This window comes from Rhynchophorus ferrugineus, unplaced genomic scaffold (genome assembly GCF_030347505.1).
Source record: "Rhynchophorus ferrugineus isolate W39M unplaced genomic scaffold, kcgeb_rfMv2 rfM7, whole genome shotgun sequence".
Classification (NCBI taxonomy): Eukaryota; Metazoa; Arthropoda; class Insecta; order Coleoptera; family Curculionidae; genus Rhynchophorus; species Rhynchophorus ferrugineus.
In genome coordinates this window covers 15,554,101-15,571,676 of record NW_027472586.1, presented here as the reverse complement: position 1 = coordinate 15,571,676, position 17,576 = coordinate 15,554,101, and the positions used below count along the sequence as shown (strand labels likewise).

At 30.1% G+C, this 17,576-nt stretch overlaps 1 protein-coding gene across 2 annotated transcripts in view; it reads left to right on the top strand.

Moving 5' to 3' along the window:
• ImpE1 (Ecdysone-inducible gene E1) overlaps positions 1–17,576 on the top strand; it is a 131,172-nt gene that overhangs the window by 57,984 nt on the left and 55,612 nt on the right. The window contains exon 1 of one of the 2 annotated variants that reach the window (XM_076410285.1): positions 7,953–8,210. The exons of the other annotated variant lie outside the window; for it this stretch is intronic. Coding sequence (XP_076266400.1) covers positions 8,169–8,210 — 42 coding nt within the window. The 5' untranslated portion in view covers positions 7,953–8,168. Of the gene's footprint in view, positions 1–7,952; positions 8,211–17,576 lie in introns of those variants that run through there. 2 annotated transcript variants of the gene reach the window in all.

The following is a 17,576-nucleotide window of genomic DNA, read 5'->3' as shown; positions in this document are numbered from 1 at the left end:
ACCTCGGTATCTCCTATAACAATGCAATGTTTTCGACAGCGAATGACTCGTACAGCATATCTTTAATTTCTAAGTGAAATAAATAAGTGAAATAATAAACATCCCAGGTATAAGCTCGAATTTAAAAATAATAATTTTCTAGGATAATATAGTAAAGAGAATCATTTAAAAATGTTATGTTAATATTACTGAAACTTGTTTTGACAATATTTTGAAAATAAAATCAGTTATATATTTGATATATAACACCAACTACAGTAACAAATCACTGTATATGAAAATATATGCAATATGTGTTATTTCAAGAACTAAACCTTTTTTGAACTCATAAAATTGAACTCGCTAAAACCTTTTTAAATGGCATTTAATTAAGGTTAATTTCCATTATGTTTTAATAATCAACAAAGTATTAGTAAGTTTGATTTACTACACCACTGAACATTATAATAAAAGCATCATGAGTAAGATTATACTCAGAACTGCAATATATTCAGAGCTTCAAGTATAAGTGTATATGATTTTTATTTACTTTTATGTGATAAATATAAACATCGAATATTAAACGAAGTAATCCACATTTGCCTGTTAACTAAAATAATAACGAACACAATTGGGCACATTATTTTTTACAATATAGAAATTTTATTAAAGTACTTTATTTATTATTTCTAAATGAACTTGTTTAAAATTTAATTTTAATTTAACTTGATTACCTTTAAAGTTAGATGCATAAACTGAATAAAAAAATATTTTATAAGAGTTTCAATAAAGAAATATAATATGTAATAATAATATATAGTAATACATTTTATTGTATCAATCGTAAACATTCAAATATTTATCAGGAGTTTAAAATATTTACCAAATTACTGTTAATAATTTATAATTCCAGTTGTTCCATCTAGGTAAATTATGTAATTAATTTCATTTTATCTACATATTTTCATTACTTATTTATGTATAAATATAATATTTATATTTTACACATATTTTTGATTAAAATATATATTAAAAACAATAAAATGAATAAATTGCTTGCCTTGCCTTGTGTTCTATGTAGGCTAAAAACTCAAAAATGAGGAATTAAATTTCTACAACTATTGTCTAATAAAAATTGTCTGATAAAATAATTTTAAATTAAATAATTATTAATTTTAAAGAATAAAACATTCATTTTAATTATTGATGCACAAGTTAACGTATTTTATAACTCTTTTTATTAGGAAATGCCTTTACTAATGAATCACCACTAGAATTTAAAGAGAAATCGAACCTTTAGAATTATCTTTATTGCAATGATATACTATGTCTCCAGGGTCATATTAATTATTATCAGTTCTGTAAAATGTAACTTTACATGATCAGATCATTCTTAATCGTTTTTTTACCTAAACTTGTTATAACTCTTTAATAGTTATAATATAGAATCCTAAACAACACTGCTTATAATTAAGTAACTTCTGTTAATAATGTATTAACACACTCTCTTTCCGCGATAAAATCGTTTCAAATAAACAATTTAGGGATTTGTCTTCCGATTCAAAATTACCAATCAGCATTTTGAGGTACAAAGTTGCCAGAATGTGATTTTAAAAATTACGCGTCCGTGGGTTATTTACGTAGCGTAGAAACGATAGATGGTCTACCGTATAACAGATGGAGTTGGCAGCGCGTCTGCCAGGTCCACTGAAGACTGAGTCCAGCGTATTTGTTTAAATATTTTGTGACACCAATCTGACAGCTATTCCTGATAGCTTGATTTGTGCGTATTTCGATTTATTGGAATTTCCTTATTTGTAGAGCTAATGATACAACAATTTTGGTTATAAAAATATATCCTCCATATAATCTTTAACTTGCCAAATTTCACGCTTTCAGGTGCACTCGTTTCCCTCAAAAAGGGAGGCGACATTTCAGATAAGCCGATTAATATATAGATCATAACTAATTTAAATAAAGGGGTTATATAACCACTTGTTTACTTTACCTAGCATAGAAAGACGGGAAATAACTTGTTTTATTTTATTACCATCCCTTCAAATATGACTAATATTACATTAGTTCTTAATTGTTTCTAGTTTTATATAGCAACAAGTATTGGGAACTATCGACCGAAATTGACTATCGACTGTTCAGTAATTGACTATTTTTTACCATCGACTGTTTCAGTCGCTACTAAAAAGTTGCGATTTTCGGTCCGACTGATTTTGTTACTATTTAGTAAAATCAGTCGAACCAAAAATTTAGTGACTATTTCGGTCCACTGATTTTACTACTTTTTACCAATGACTGTTGTTTTCAGTCGCGATTTTTGGTCCGACTGATTTTGTTACTATTTACTATCGATTGTTTCAGCCATGTACTTTTATTTACTATTTTTGGTTCTACTAGTTTCAATCGACTGATTTTTAATGTTCTGGCTCTGTCGTCCTATCCGCGACCTTGATAAAAATGTACCCAATTTATGCTTACATAGATTTATAAATAATATATATAATTTTATAATTTTTTTGGGAGTTTGTGCCTGTATATAACAATATATTATATATTAATATAGCAACATTTTGGAACGAGATTTTTCAAGGTTGTTAATGTAATTGGGTAAAAAGATTAAAATTGTGAACGATAAATAATAAAATTTTGATTGTTTTTATGGCAATAAAGGGTAATATTTCGATTATTCTCTCGATATTTGTTAAAAAATATTTCCGTTCAATAATAAATAAAACATTTATTTTATTTAAAAAAGCTCTAGTAGTTATTGTGGGATAATTATCCCACGAATTAATTTTTTTCTGGTTAGGTATATGTTTAATTTTTATTTAGTATTTATGGTTATAGTACATCTTTAGTCTTTAGTTATTGTTTAAGTTCTATTGTGTTGTCTATATTTATTATAGTATGTTATTTGAAAACAGGACTTAATATATTAAAATACCATAAAACATTTTTGGTATATCATTCTATTCCATTGAAAAATTCCATTCCTTTTTACAGATCCACGGAACATTATAATATAAATATAATTTTACTTCGTTTGAAAATGAAATTATTAACTGCATGTTAATAGTATTCAGTAATTAATTGTTCCTTTTCTTTTTTAAAGTTAGTACGTGAAGGAATACGTACTTTTCCGTCTCACTTATTGTACCGTTGGAAAATATAAGTACATATAAAATTAATTGCTTCAAGCAATCATCTCCGTCCTTTTCTCTCTCACAATTTATACAGGAAAGGGTTCGTAAATCTTCTTCTGACATCACGAATTGAACAAAACAGTCGAACCGTGCTTTTGACTGCCTCGACTGTATTGCGACTATCGACTGTTTTCAGTCGATAGTTTCCAACACTAATAGCTATCATTTTATATAGATTTCGCCTAGGAAACTTCTGAATCGTATGCAGAACAACCTAGGGCAGTTCATGGCAATTGGATTATCTAATAATTAATTAATTCACTTTATTCTTTAGGAAATCAAAGGGGATAAAGAAAAAAATATTGATTTTTATATGTATAGTTGATGATAATGCTCTTCATAAACCACGACTAATATTGTTATTGTCGTATAAAACACTACGAATCTATTATTATAATTCTGCAGTAATTTACGTAATAAAGACATTTATTTAATAGTGATTGAATTAACATGTATTATTACGAATGAAGTCTCATATTTGTTCGAATTGATTTTAATTTAAATGATATTTTCGGTTATCATAAGACCGACTAACACCACTATTCATGATGCTTATCTCTTGAATATGGAATTAAATATTTTATTATTATTCAATTTTATATTTTGGAATTAAATTTGAAGTACGTGTTTTCTTTCAGGAAGTTTACTTAAACAGTAATGTAAAATATTGTTATTTATTATGGTAAGAATAAACATTAACTGATAATAGTGAATGGAGTCTGAAACAAAAATGTCATCGGGATTAAGTGGATTGATGCAGGTCCACTAGAAAATTAATGGAGTTGTTTTGGAGCGGCATACTGGCTTATTTATAGTGGATATTGAGATAAATATTGGGATTCTGGGTCTTCGAAGTTTGGCCGATAATAAATTATCGGGGAGGGAGTCATATAAAGTAATACAACCAACTATACAAGTATTTACCGTCAATAAACTTGATGTAAATCATTTATTGTCCGGTTTTGGAATAATCTAAATTAGCTTTGAGGTATTTAGAGAACCAATATATTTCAGTTGCACTGTATTCATTTTAAAATTGTCATATATGCAACCATTATTTGTGTCTTTCCCGTTATTATATATCCAAGTAGATATCTGGAATGATTTTTAAAGCCATTTTAAATCTAGTTTTAATTTTTTCAATTGTCTCAAAATTATGCTGAAAGAGGATATTCGAGTTTAGGGATTAGCCAAAAATCCAATGTAGCTAAATTAGACCAATAGGCTGATTGCAGAACGCAGAAAATATCAATACTCATTTTTTGTCACAGCAAATTACTTATATTAGGAATTAATAGTGTGTATATAATTCTAGTCCTAGTGATTTTAGTCACGTCAACCGCCTGGATTTTTTTCCGATCCATGGTCCTCGGCATTGAGCCTACCGACTGGCGAGTGACCAACTTTAGAAATCATCCCAAAAGACATCCGGTCTTACCCAGCCGGGTTACTGACGTGACTGGGATCATTTTCCTTGTCGGTTTTACACTCTTGCCTAGAACAAAAACAAGTATTAAACAATTATAAACATAAATTTTACGACCACGCCTCGCAGGGTTTGAACACACGACTATCGCAACAGTAGGAGGATCGTCCTGTCGCCTTTACCACTGCTCCACTTAGCCGGTCAATATTATGTATATAGTTGTATAACTACAGTCTCACACTTAATTGATCATTAATATGATTCTCAAAATATATCTATTAAAATTTTATTTCAATTTTTAATGAATTATATTATGGCTCCACACAAAGAGTACAATAGAAGTCATAGGTAGCCGTTAGACTGGCATTAACAGTAAGCAAATATAACCACGTATTATTTTGACTTTTATGATACTATTTTGTGACTTTCTAGTAGTTATTTAGATTAAAATGAGTAGAAAATTGTACAATATTACGAATATCTCTTCTGTTATCGAGGGTTGTTCATTCACTACTGCCGTGAATTTTCAACTTAATTAAAAAATAAGAAAACCTCAGGTAATCTAATAGTAAAGTAAGATGATTTGACTCGGTCTGATATTAATAATTAGGTGAGTAAATAAAATTATTCCATAAACATATCATATAGTGGAACACAATGGAACTTGTCATTGTTAGAAATTGGTATATTAGTAGTTAACGTAACTAAAAATCTGACGAGTGAAATCTTTATAAAGTAAGATTTATATTAGAATAAGATCAGCTCAACCAATATTATTCGTACTGTTAATTCAACAAGCCGCCGTCTCTTAATACTTTTAAATAAAATAGCTACATAACTGGAACAATATAACTGTAGTAATTCTTGTATCATGAATCATAAGTCTGCTTTCTTTCCAATCAATTCGATTAACCAAAATCAAGAAAAGAAGATAGGATTGGCAATCATTCCGTAGTTACTCAAAGCATTCCTGAACCTAGTTTAATGGAGTTCGAATATTAGCTATATTCGGACTGGTCAGGTTGTGTTATTGGATTTTCCAAATAGCAGTGCACGTAGTACGCGGATTCCTGGTATTCGAACATTCTGAAATTACAGAACATGCAGGCAAGAGTGAGGCACACAAAAAGTAACACACAGTAAGACAATTAAAGTGACAAGGTGTGAAGTTGCTCAAGGTACAATTAGTTGTGAACTATGGGTATTTGGGGACTCCAAAACTTAAAAAAACAATTCTGTACAGATTGTACTATGAAAATTTAGGTAAAACGGATTCCATCTCGAAAGAATGATGTATCTTTTGAGGCACAAGGAGTGAAGCGCTGCTTAGACAGGTCACGGCTCATGTCGGTATAAATAACAATCAGAAGGAGTAAGGTTTGGAAAATATGGCGGGTTGGATAGCACTCGAAATTTTATTGTTCCTAAGTGTGTTTTCACTGATTTTACCACATGTGGATGAGCGCTGTTAAATTTTTGAAGAATATTGTTGTGTTTTTGCTCGTATTCCGGCCGAAATTCGCTCAGTGCTCGATTCGAACACATCAAATGTAGTCGATAGCGATCATTCGATTATGTCATTTAGCAGCCACTGCTATATGGAATACCACACCAAAATGATCCCACTAAATACAGAGCATTAGCGATATTCGGCTTTGCCGCTGTTGCAACTGCAACTTGACTGTATACCTTCAATTCCAGATGTTTTTATATGAACAAACTAAGTTTTATGTTGACCGTAGTGTATATCTCGGATTATTTAGTAAAACTTGAAAAAAGACATCAATTGTAATTTTTGTTTACATTCTATTATAAATAACTCAATGGATCCATAAATTGAGACTGATTTTTTAGAGACATGATCCAGACTCCAAAAAATTGTTTTATTATATTGTCGGTAGGTCTTTGAGCTATCTCTTTTATTATATGCCGCGATATTGCCACGTCGATAATATAAAATATTTTTTTGTTAAATATCTTTTTAAAATTTTTAATTCTACACATGAATTTCCAGATAAATTATTAAAAGTAATGCCTTATTAAAATAATAATAAGGTGCCCATCATACTTTGGATAAAGCAGGTAAAAACAGAATCTTAATAGGCAAAGGCTCAAACTTTGCTTTCAGTATAAGAATATAAAACGACAGAACTCTAATAGATCCTATTAAATTGATGGTACAACAACAAATATGAGAAAGGGAAAAGGGGGAAGATATATATATATGTATATATATATATATATATATATATATATATATATATATATATATATATATATATATATATATATATATATATATATATATATATATATTTTATGGACGTATTTATTTTTACAGATAACATAAAATAATTTTTATATTTAGTTGAATTTTATTTAATAGATTTATTTCAGAAATTACACATTGTTTTTAATTTCAAACGTAACGTAATGGCTGTCACATGCCGCACCTGCATACCAAACTTTATCAAAGAGCTAGTTTAAGGTTCACGGCAAAATGTTTTTTACAGGTGTCTATAATGGAGATTTAAATTAACCAATTAAATTCCTTGAATGGCCGATTATAACCCCATCTGGATATCGGACGTAGCGAAACTTTTCGGCAGAGACCGCTATTGGGTTTTCTCTCTATTACTCTACGATTTTAACAAATTAAAGGTCAACTTAAAACGCTTAAACCGTTTTGTTTCTGTAGAAACTTTCAAAACAAAAATTATATAGGAACACGCTTCTATTAAAATGCAACGTCGAGCAAAATTTTCAGACATATCTGTTAATAACTTTCCCGGTTTCGTTGATACGACAATAATTGTATTTTAAGCCTTCAAAATTTCATTTAAGTTCATATTTGTTGAGAAAAGTGCTTCTTTTCTTGAGTTTTAATTAATTTGGTGTAGTAAAAATCAACTTTTCAATTAAAATGTTAATAATATTTTCATATATTATGCATATCGCATCAAGAATACTACAGAGTAGATTTTAAAACGAACCAAACTGAAGTGGTTTCGCTACTGCGACATATCCGCAGCAGGTACTTATTAACTAATTTTTCAGCATTCCGGCATTTTCAACGGACTCGAACCGAATTAAGTGCGGTTAGTTGGGCCTCCGGATGAAAAAGGCAGCGTCCGAATAAAAGAAGAAAAAAATACGGCGGTATTTTAAGCGACGCTTATCACAACAGGCAGTTTTACGCTTAGACCCATTTTGTTCTGGTCCTCTCTCGTTCGACGCTGCTGCTTTGGTGCAGACCTCCCTCGGTCAAAGAGGGGTCCTCCTGCACAGTTCTGTCGTCGTCTGCCACTAACATTTTCTTCAGGCGGTTCATTCATTGCGCGGCTCTTTTACCGAACAGGAACAACCCGCAAGTGTTTGATAGTAGCTTTTTCTACATCAGATATCGTGTCTATTTCGAAGTTTCTTCTGCTGTCGGCGCTTACCTTTATTTTATCATTACGATTTTGCCGATTCGGGAACTGATCTTGGTGATACATTAACTTTATTTTTATTTGGTTTTATGTGAATATAAAGTGCTTTTTGAAATGAAGAGACAATTTTTGTTGCCTTTCCTCGCCTGTATTGCGGTAAGAAATTATTTAATTTTAGAATGTATTTATGCATTTTATAAAAATATATTTTATTTTTACATTTTATTTTTCATATTTATAGAATATTACATTATATTATTTTTACCCATAATTATCCATGATATAGATTTGATGATTATCTTTATTTGGTCAAGACAAGATCTTCGTGTTTTAATAAATGTTTTGATTGTTATGTGATAGTTATTTATTAGTAACATGCCAATTATATGTAGGATGAATACAAATAATTTCCATAATTTAAATGTTAAAGTTATGTTATGTTATAATGATTTTTAAATATTTTTAATAATTGTTGTTCTTAGAACTTTTAAAGCAATTTACTAAGACTATTTAACAAGTTAAAAATTACTGTTATTTTAATAAAATAATTTGCTATTAATAAGTATATAATTTAATGTTTTTTTTAAAATGATATTTTAATATTTTGTTAATTGTAATAACATTATACGACTTAATTGTTTATTGTATGACTTCATGTTTGTGACATTTATTAAATATTATTAATACTAAACTTGTGAAAAAAAAATTCTCTAATAAAAAAATGATTGGTAATAATTAATTATAAAAAGGTTTCCTATCAATTTTTTAATCTTTAATATAAAATAACTATTTTAAAAATTATTTCTATTAAAGTTTAAATAAATTCATTGAAATTAACTTAATAATTATAGTTAAATACGTCTAGAGGATTACTGTTTTTGATATATACATTTACAAGCTAGGATAATGTATTCCTAGAAGAAGTTAGAATATGTTAGAAGTAATTAATTACAATTATTTAATAACATAATTTGCAATTAATAAACCTAATATTATATAAAGGTTGTAATTTTATATTTTTTAAATGTTTATCGAATTTTATAGACCTTTTGTTACTTATACTTACTAAATAAGATTATATTTATTTCATTATTTGTTGGATAATTTTAAATATTTAATATTTTTGAAATTTACTATAGATTGTTAATTTGAAGGTACTAAAATAGCTCTGTAATAAAATAAAATATTTTTAATAATTAACTAGAAAAGTGTTTGCTATCAATTTTTATTTTATTTTAAATTCATATTAATTAAATACATTTTAAACACAAGACAACTATTTTTAAAATATCTTTATTGATGTTTATATATAAACCTAATCATTTAAAAATGATTATTATTGTTTTTTTTTCGAATTTGCGTTATTACTTGTGGATCCACGAGTTATATATGTTTAGAGAATTATTTATTTATTTTTATACATTTTAAAGTCTCCTTTTTATCAACGAGGGTTTATCTGGACTGAACCTACTGTTTAAAGTGGGTTCCGAACCACGGTCCTCGGCACGAACCCTACTGACTGGCGCGTGAACTTAGAAATCATCCCAGAAAACATCCGATCTTACTGGTTACCTGGTTATTGGCGTGACTGGGATCATTTCCGTTGTCGGATTTTGCACTCTTGCCTAGAACATTCACAAATTTTAAACAATCACAAACATAAATTTAGGACCATGCCCCAGCAGGATTCGAACCCGCGACTATCGCAACAGTAGGTGGACCGTCCTGTCGCCTTTATTATTGCGCCAACCAAGCCGGCAGAGAATTATTTGCTTTTAAATTGTGATTTTTATATATAATTCTTTAATAACACAGTTATGTTAGCATATATAATAGAGTTTTTGAAGAATGCCTCTCAATACCACTGTAAAATATCTTTCTATATTTTTTGAAATTTATATTATTAACTATCCACTTAAATATAATTGCTGTTGTCAAGACCTTGTCGAGTAACTTACTAGAAATATGTTAGAATTAAATAATTACCATTATTTAATAAAATAGTTTGCAATTAATAAACCTATAATTTTATATTTTTTAAATAATATATCCCATTAACAGATTTTTTGATACTTATAGCTAGTAAATAAGACCATTGTTATTTAATTATACACTGGATAATTTAAAATTTTTAATATTTTTGAAATTTACTATACATTATTAATTTTAAGACAATGCAATAGCTCTGTAATTAAAAAAAGTGATTGTATATAATTAATTAGAAAAATGATTGTTACCAATTTTTTAAATTAATATTAATCAAAGCCGGCTTAGTGGCCCAGTGGTAAAGGTGATGGGACGGTCCTCCTACTGTTGCGCTGGCCGCGGGTTCGAATCCTGCTAGGGCATGGTCGTAAATTTATGTTTGTGATTGTTTAAATTTGTGAATATTCTAGGCAATAGTGTAAAATCCAACAAGGAAAATGATCCCAGTCACGCCAGTAACTGGGTAAGACCGGATGTCTTCTGGGATGATTTCTAAAGTTGGTTACTCGCCAGCCAGGATAAACCCATAGTTGGTTAAAGGAGACCTTAAAATATATTTTAAAAAAAATTAATTAAACAAATTTGAAATACAAAATCACTATTTCAAAAATATCTTTATTGATGCTTATACAAACCTAATAACTTTAAATTGAGATTTGTATATATATTTCTTTAATAAAACAATTATGTTAGCATATTTAATATAGTTTTCGAAAAATCTCTGTCAATATCACTGTAAAATATACTCCACTATTATTTAAAATTATTTTATTAACTGTCCACTTAGATACAGTTGCTGTGGTCAAAAGCTTGTCGAGTAACTTATTAGAAATAAGTTAGAAGTATATAATTACCATTATTTAATACATTAATTAGCAATTAATAAGCCTGATATTATATAAGGTTTATAATTTTATATTTTTTAAATATCTATTCCATTTTGCAGATTTATCTACTATTAAATAAGACATATTGTTGTTTAATTATATTTAGATCGATTAAAATAGTATTTTACAGAGTTAAGGTGATGTAAATGAAGAATATTTTTTTACAATAGCTCCAAGATTCCTTTTGAAACAATTATTAATGAATTTCAAAGCATGTCACTGTTTTCAATTTGTGTAAATAAAATGTTTATAAGTAAACGTACTGTAAACGTATATCATTATATTTATATAAGTAATGATGATAATTATTAACAAAATAATAAATACATGAATCTTGGCGCTTTCGTGGGGAGAGAATAAGGGAGAAAAACGGACAGAGAAAAAAATAATATTTCACGATTAAAGATAAGAAACATTTAATTTCATTTTAAACCAAGGTTTTTTTAACAAAGCATTTTGTTCAGCTATTAAAAGTGAATCTATTATATTCCAAATGCTAATAGGTATTGCCGCTCGACGTATCATTGACCCCTGTCTAATAATTCGCGGCTATTGGGAATCTACTTACATCATTGTTTGTCTGTTTTTTTCCTTCGGTTAGTATGCTAATAATATTTTAACACCTACTGTCTTGGCGGATATTTTCATATTTTCGAATTCTTGCGTGGCAACTATGGTCGGTTTTATGAGGGGCCATATTTCGCTAAATGAAACCATATCGGCTAATCGACTAATTCATCTCGATCAGATAAAATCTTATTAACAGAACGAAGATACCGCTACACGGAAGACCCAATTAATATATTTTAAGATATCGATAATTGTAATTACAATTTAATAACGGCTCTTCAGGCGATTTTAAGATATCAAGCCATAGTGTATTCATGCAAATGTGTGTTATTTGTAGCAAAATTTAGGTTACAACAACCGTGTTTAATATTGGAAGTTGATCGATAAACAAACACCCTCTGGATCCTGTATATTTTTTTATCAATAACATCTTGCATTAGACCAGCTTAGTACAATCTTAATATACAAATTCATTTATTACTACTGTTATGTTGTACTTGCCTTACAGGGTTACATCAGTATTTCAGTTCCCAAATTAAAATAAAACTAATCTACTTAAGATATAGTTAAAAATACACTTAAGCACCAAAGAAGTTCGTGTAATTTGGTTCGCTTCAATCTTCTGATTTCCTTCGTATTGCCTAGAAGTTGTATTGCTTCCACGTCGATGTAATTTTGCAACCTTATTTCATGTTTTAAGGCGAAATCTTCGATCACATTTGATTCCGAGGTCATCGTGCAGCTCTTCGTTGGCTACGTAGCGTTAAGTATTGGTAATTAATCATCGAACTTTGTATTGGGTGTGTTGGATTACTAGTTGGTTTGATGTTTTAGTGCAACCTCATATTTGCACCCCATAGGTCCAAATTGGCTTTATGATTGTCTGATAAACCAAGATCTTTGGGTTTAGGTCAAGTTGAGAGTATCTTCCGACGTACTGACTTCAGTTGCTTGACTCTGAGTCTAATTTGCTCTGCTTTTTGTCTAATATGATGTTTCCAGTTTTATCTACCATCGAGATTGATTTCGAGGTATTTAGCTGATTCTGTTTGAGGAATCACTTGAAGGATAAGTGAAATAATTAGGATTTTGTAATTTCGCCGCAACGGAAAATTAACATGGACAGATTTGGAGTTATTAAGCTGTAATTTTGTGTAGTCCATTTGTAGACCTTGTTGACCGTTACTTGTACTTTTTCTACAGCCTTAGACAGAGATAAATTTTTATCATTATAACTGTGTCGTCGGAAAATGATTACTATTTATTTTCTTGTTGAGATATCAGTAATATAGAGCAGATATAGGAGTGGCATTAATAGAGACTAGGTTTAAGTGTTGAGAATGCCCCTTCATGTCACACTCTATCCGGTCAAAAGATTGTGAGACGTCCAGGAATATTCCAGGGAAGTATATTCTTTTTTCGAATGCCATTTCAACAACCGCTCTGTGCACTTGGTAGATTTTTGAGTGGTGATTTCGAAATCCAACCAAACCAAACTGAACATCTGGTATTTCGAAAAATTATTTAATGCGTTTTAACAGCAATTTCTCAAATAATTTTGATATCGCAGATAGCAGCCAAATAGGCCTGTAAGATCCAACTTGTTCTGCCGGTTTGTCAGGTTGTTTAAGCATAACTATTCGAGCAACTTTAAGATTTTCTGGAACATGGTTCAGTCTCAAACAGGTATTGAATATATATGCCAACGTGATTATTGCTTTTCGTAGAAGCTCTTTTAATAATCCAGGTGAAATACCATCAATTCCAAGAACCTTTTTATCTATTTTTATGTATTTTTATCCTGCATGTGAGTTATAAATATATGGGGTTATAAAAAAATATTTTATTTAGAAATATTTTATTTCGCGGAAATAAGTGACAACTGAAACTACACTTAGCTCAGTCCTATTCTAATGTTTCCATATTCTTAGACACCTCACTCATCAAATATTCCAGTTGAGCATAAATACACCGCTTTTTTTTGAACAGCCAGGGTCGAATGAGTCGCACGATATAGCAGCTCCTTTCTCAGGAAACTACCACAGATAGGTATGTGGGCCGTTAGTTTGCCTTGAAGATCTGGAACTGGATATGGATGGAACTCTTTTTACCCAAACTTCTATAATGTACCGGATATGGAATGGTTACTCAAGTTTTGGTTGCTCCAAATTCTAATAATCTATGGCTGAGCAACTGAACTATTCCAATTTACCTTTGCTGTAGACTGTGTTAGTTAACAGCAACTTCAGTCTGCCTTTGGCGACCTGAAATGTGATGCTTGTGACAAGAATCCACGGACTAGGGGTGTTTTTCAAATTATAGATGTTTTTTAGTTGTAATAATTTATAGCTAGGGGACTGTGAGCACCTTCAATCCACCCTTTGCCACCTTACAGCTTCAATTGTTTTTATACTTTTATCCAAACATTTAATGATACCAAGGAATGCTTCTAGTCATATTTTTATTCTAGTCCATATTCCAACAGTCTACTGCTAAGAAGCTGGGCTAATGCAATCCGTCTTTGGTGGCCGTTCACCCTGAATTGCAAGCTTCTGTTTAAACTCCAGAGACTAATTTAGTTCGCAGAAGCTCCAGTCCGCCTTTGGTAGCTTCACTTGCCGAACTGTGATGCATATGCTGAGACAAATACGAATGATATTTGATTCGGTTTGGTTGTGTCATGTAGGACTTTTATCCACTGACAACTCTCTTCGGCTGATTGATTCAATGATGTTTCCTGAGGGAGCATATCTCTGAGACAGTATGAGGTCTATTTTGCATTAAGCTGCTGATCCTAAGCAATATGAACCAGCGAAGCAAATTATTTACAAGCCGATAGAAAAATGTAACGGGACTTCATACTGGCGGAAACCAAAGAGGTCGGTCAGCTGCTGAATAAATTGGTTTTCATAAATTTGTCATAATTTTTCTTGGAAATTGTAGACTTGGCAGATAAATATTCTGGCTATATTCAGAAGTTTCTTGAGGAGCTCGTGAAGTGTTTGGACCAATTGAATCTTTTTACCAGAGAAGAGGAGACAAACTTAGAGCTGGATTGGCGTCTTATTTAACAATTATTTGATTGAGGTGAGAAGCCAAGTATTTGATTGAGCACGCTGATTCCCCTGTGACAGTTTTGAATGGCTAGCTGGGTTTGAAGAAACCAATTGATCAAAAAGCAAATCGAGATAGTTAGTCTAAGCCATGGTCAGGTCATGGGATGGTGTAGCGAGATACATATTTATAGGTTTAGTTTTAATAGCAGCCTAATTAAAGAAACCAGTAAATTCGTATTAATATGTATTAATATGTAAACATTCGTACTATGGATATAAATATAAGTGAATAAACAGCATCATCACAGACAAGTTGGTTATAGTAAAACTGTTTTTTGAGATGGTAAAACTTGTTGGGCATCGAAAGGACACCAATGTGACATCGGCCCATTAAGTTCATCTTTTGATTCAATTAATCCTTTAAAATTTAACATCATCAATTAATTGTCATGCATCTGAATCAAAGAAAAATAAACCTTTGTTTTAGACGTACTGTTTCGTGGACAATACTATTCTGTAATTATATAGTTCTTTTTCAAATTAACATCGGTATATAAAAGACGAAAATTGGTTTCAGAGAAAAAAAGTTCATTGACAACGGAACGTCAACAGACGATGAAATGGTAAATTGCCAAATTATAAGCCTGCGATGTTTGTGCGTTTAAGTAATGTTTTGGTGTATCACGTTTATGAGAAAATACCAAAGAATTTCTATCATTTATTATCGACTTTTTTTGTTTTTTTTAATATATTAATATAATATAAATAATAAATAAGTCTCCTTTTACCAATTATGGGTTTATCCGGACTGGACCTACAGTTTAACGTGGGCTTCGAACCACGGTCCTCAGCATTAAACCAAGCGACTGGCGAGTGACCACTTTAGAAATCATTATCTTTAGAACTTTAGAAATCATCCCAGAAGACATCCGGTCTTACCCAGCCTGGTTACTGGCGTGACAGGGGTCATTTTCCTTGTCGGATTTTACACTCTTGCCTAGGACAATCACACATATTAAACAATTACAAACATAAATTTACGACTATGCCCCAGCAAGATTCGGACCTGCGGCTATCCTAACAGTAGGAGGACCGTACTGTCGCCTTTACTACTGCGCCACTAAGCCGGCTTTATTATCGACATACTTTTGCCTTCTGCGAAAAAAAGTTATTAACTGTTATATTGTATTACGATACTTTTTTATGTTAATACTTAATGATTATTTGATATTTATTTTATTTATTTTATACGTAATACAGTGAATTATATTACGTCTTATTCAGAAATTATTCCAAATAAAATTGAAAATAATAATAGTAAAATAATTTTATATATTAGCAAATAAATTTCTGTCCTAGTTGTCAAGGTGGCAGTAAAGAACCCTTCTTGTTAGTATTGGGTTCGAATCGGCGTAGGCTAGGAATAACCATCCCAGTCGCGCCTGTAACCAGCAATACTCCTTACTTTCTGGAATAATTTTTATGTTGGTTATTGGAACGTCGATAGGCTTAATGCTGAATATTGTGTTTTCAAACCCATGTTAATTAGTAGATTATGACCAGATTTATAAAACGAGACTGTAAAATAGAAAAAAAGCAAAATAACTTCTTATTTTAGAACGAAAATATTTTTTGCGCACATAGAATAATAACTTTGTCTCTCTCTCAGAAATCTAATTTTACTCAGAATTATTCAAACTGATTTTTATTCATGGTCATCTTTCATAATTAAGTACCACAGGTATTAGATAAAAATATTGATTTAATATAGGTATTTATGTAACCATAATATAATTAATTAATTTATATTAAAAGTTGGCCAAAAATAAGTAAAAAACCTCTGTTGAAATAGTGATAAATACCTTTTACTGTAAATAGTCAACAGTTTAGTTAGTTAATATCGGATATTTTTACGAGAATATTTACTTGAATGCAATTGCAAGGGTATTCTATGAATAACCATTAAGATAGTAAAAGTGTACTAATTATTAACTTTCTATCGAATAAAATAATTCTTCGAATAAGAAGAGTTATATTAACTATTAATGTTCATAATAAATTTCAGTTTTAATTAAGTAGTGATAATTTTATGGTACTAGTAATTGACTGGCTTTAATAAATTGTGTAGTATCAAGATATTAACGCGTCACCTGCATAGTATTTCTCAATGTAATATATAATTTGATACTTTATATGGTTTCAAAATCACCTACCCTTTTTATGCAATAGAATAATTTTCATACAATGGCTGATTAAATTATGGTTATCTGTTTTATGTGAGAACATAATGTAATTAATATTATTTATTTCATTGTTATGGAGATCACTCTGATTAAAACACGTAGTAATAATACTAATTTTAATTTAATTATTATAAACTAGGATTCTGTTCTTAAACTGAGTTGGGTCATAACGCTGGCTGGTGTAATATATAATTTTCTTACAATTTCATTATGGTTTTAATTAATGTAAAAAATACGAGGTATCAACAGTAGCACGTTGATTTGAGAAGTACAGTAAAACCTACTAATTCTAAAAATGTGTTATAGCGAAATATTGTCAAGTTATTCTCAATTATATCATCATTGAGATCTTGTTGTTATATTTGCAGATGATACTGGCATCCTAGTCGTTGCAAATAACAAAACTGAATCAATCGAAAGATTACAAATAGCTATTGCCGAATACAATACTGGACCAAAAAATAGCGTATCAAAATTAATAAAATTAAATCAGTGTATATTGAATTCATCAATAAAAGAATCTATTGTAAACCAGAAATAGTACTTAATCAAATATCTTAACATGACCTTTTATTTTAAACACAGCTGGAAGCGACATGTTAAAAAATTTTGAAGAACTCAAGCTGAAATATAAAAAATGTACTGGTTATTGGATAGATCTTCAGCCCGTCAGTATATAATAAGCTTTTGTTTTACCAACAAATCTTGAAACCAATGTGGACTTGAAGTGTTCAACTCTAGGGTTGTGCCAGCCAAAAAAAAAATAGAAATGTCATACAA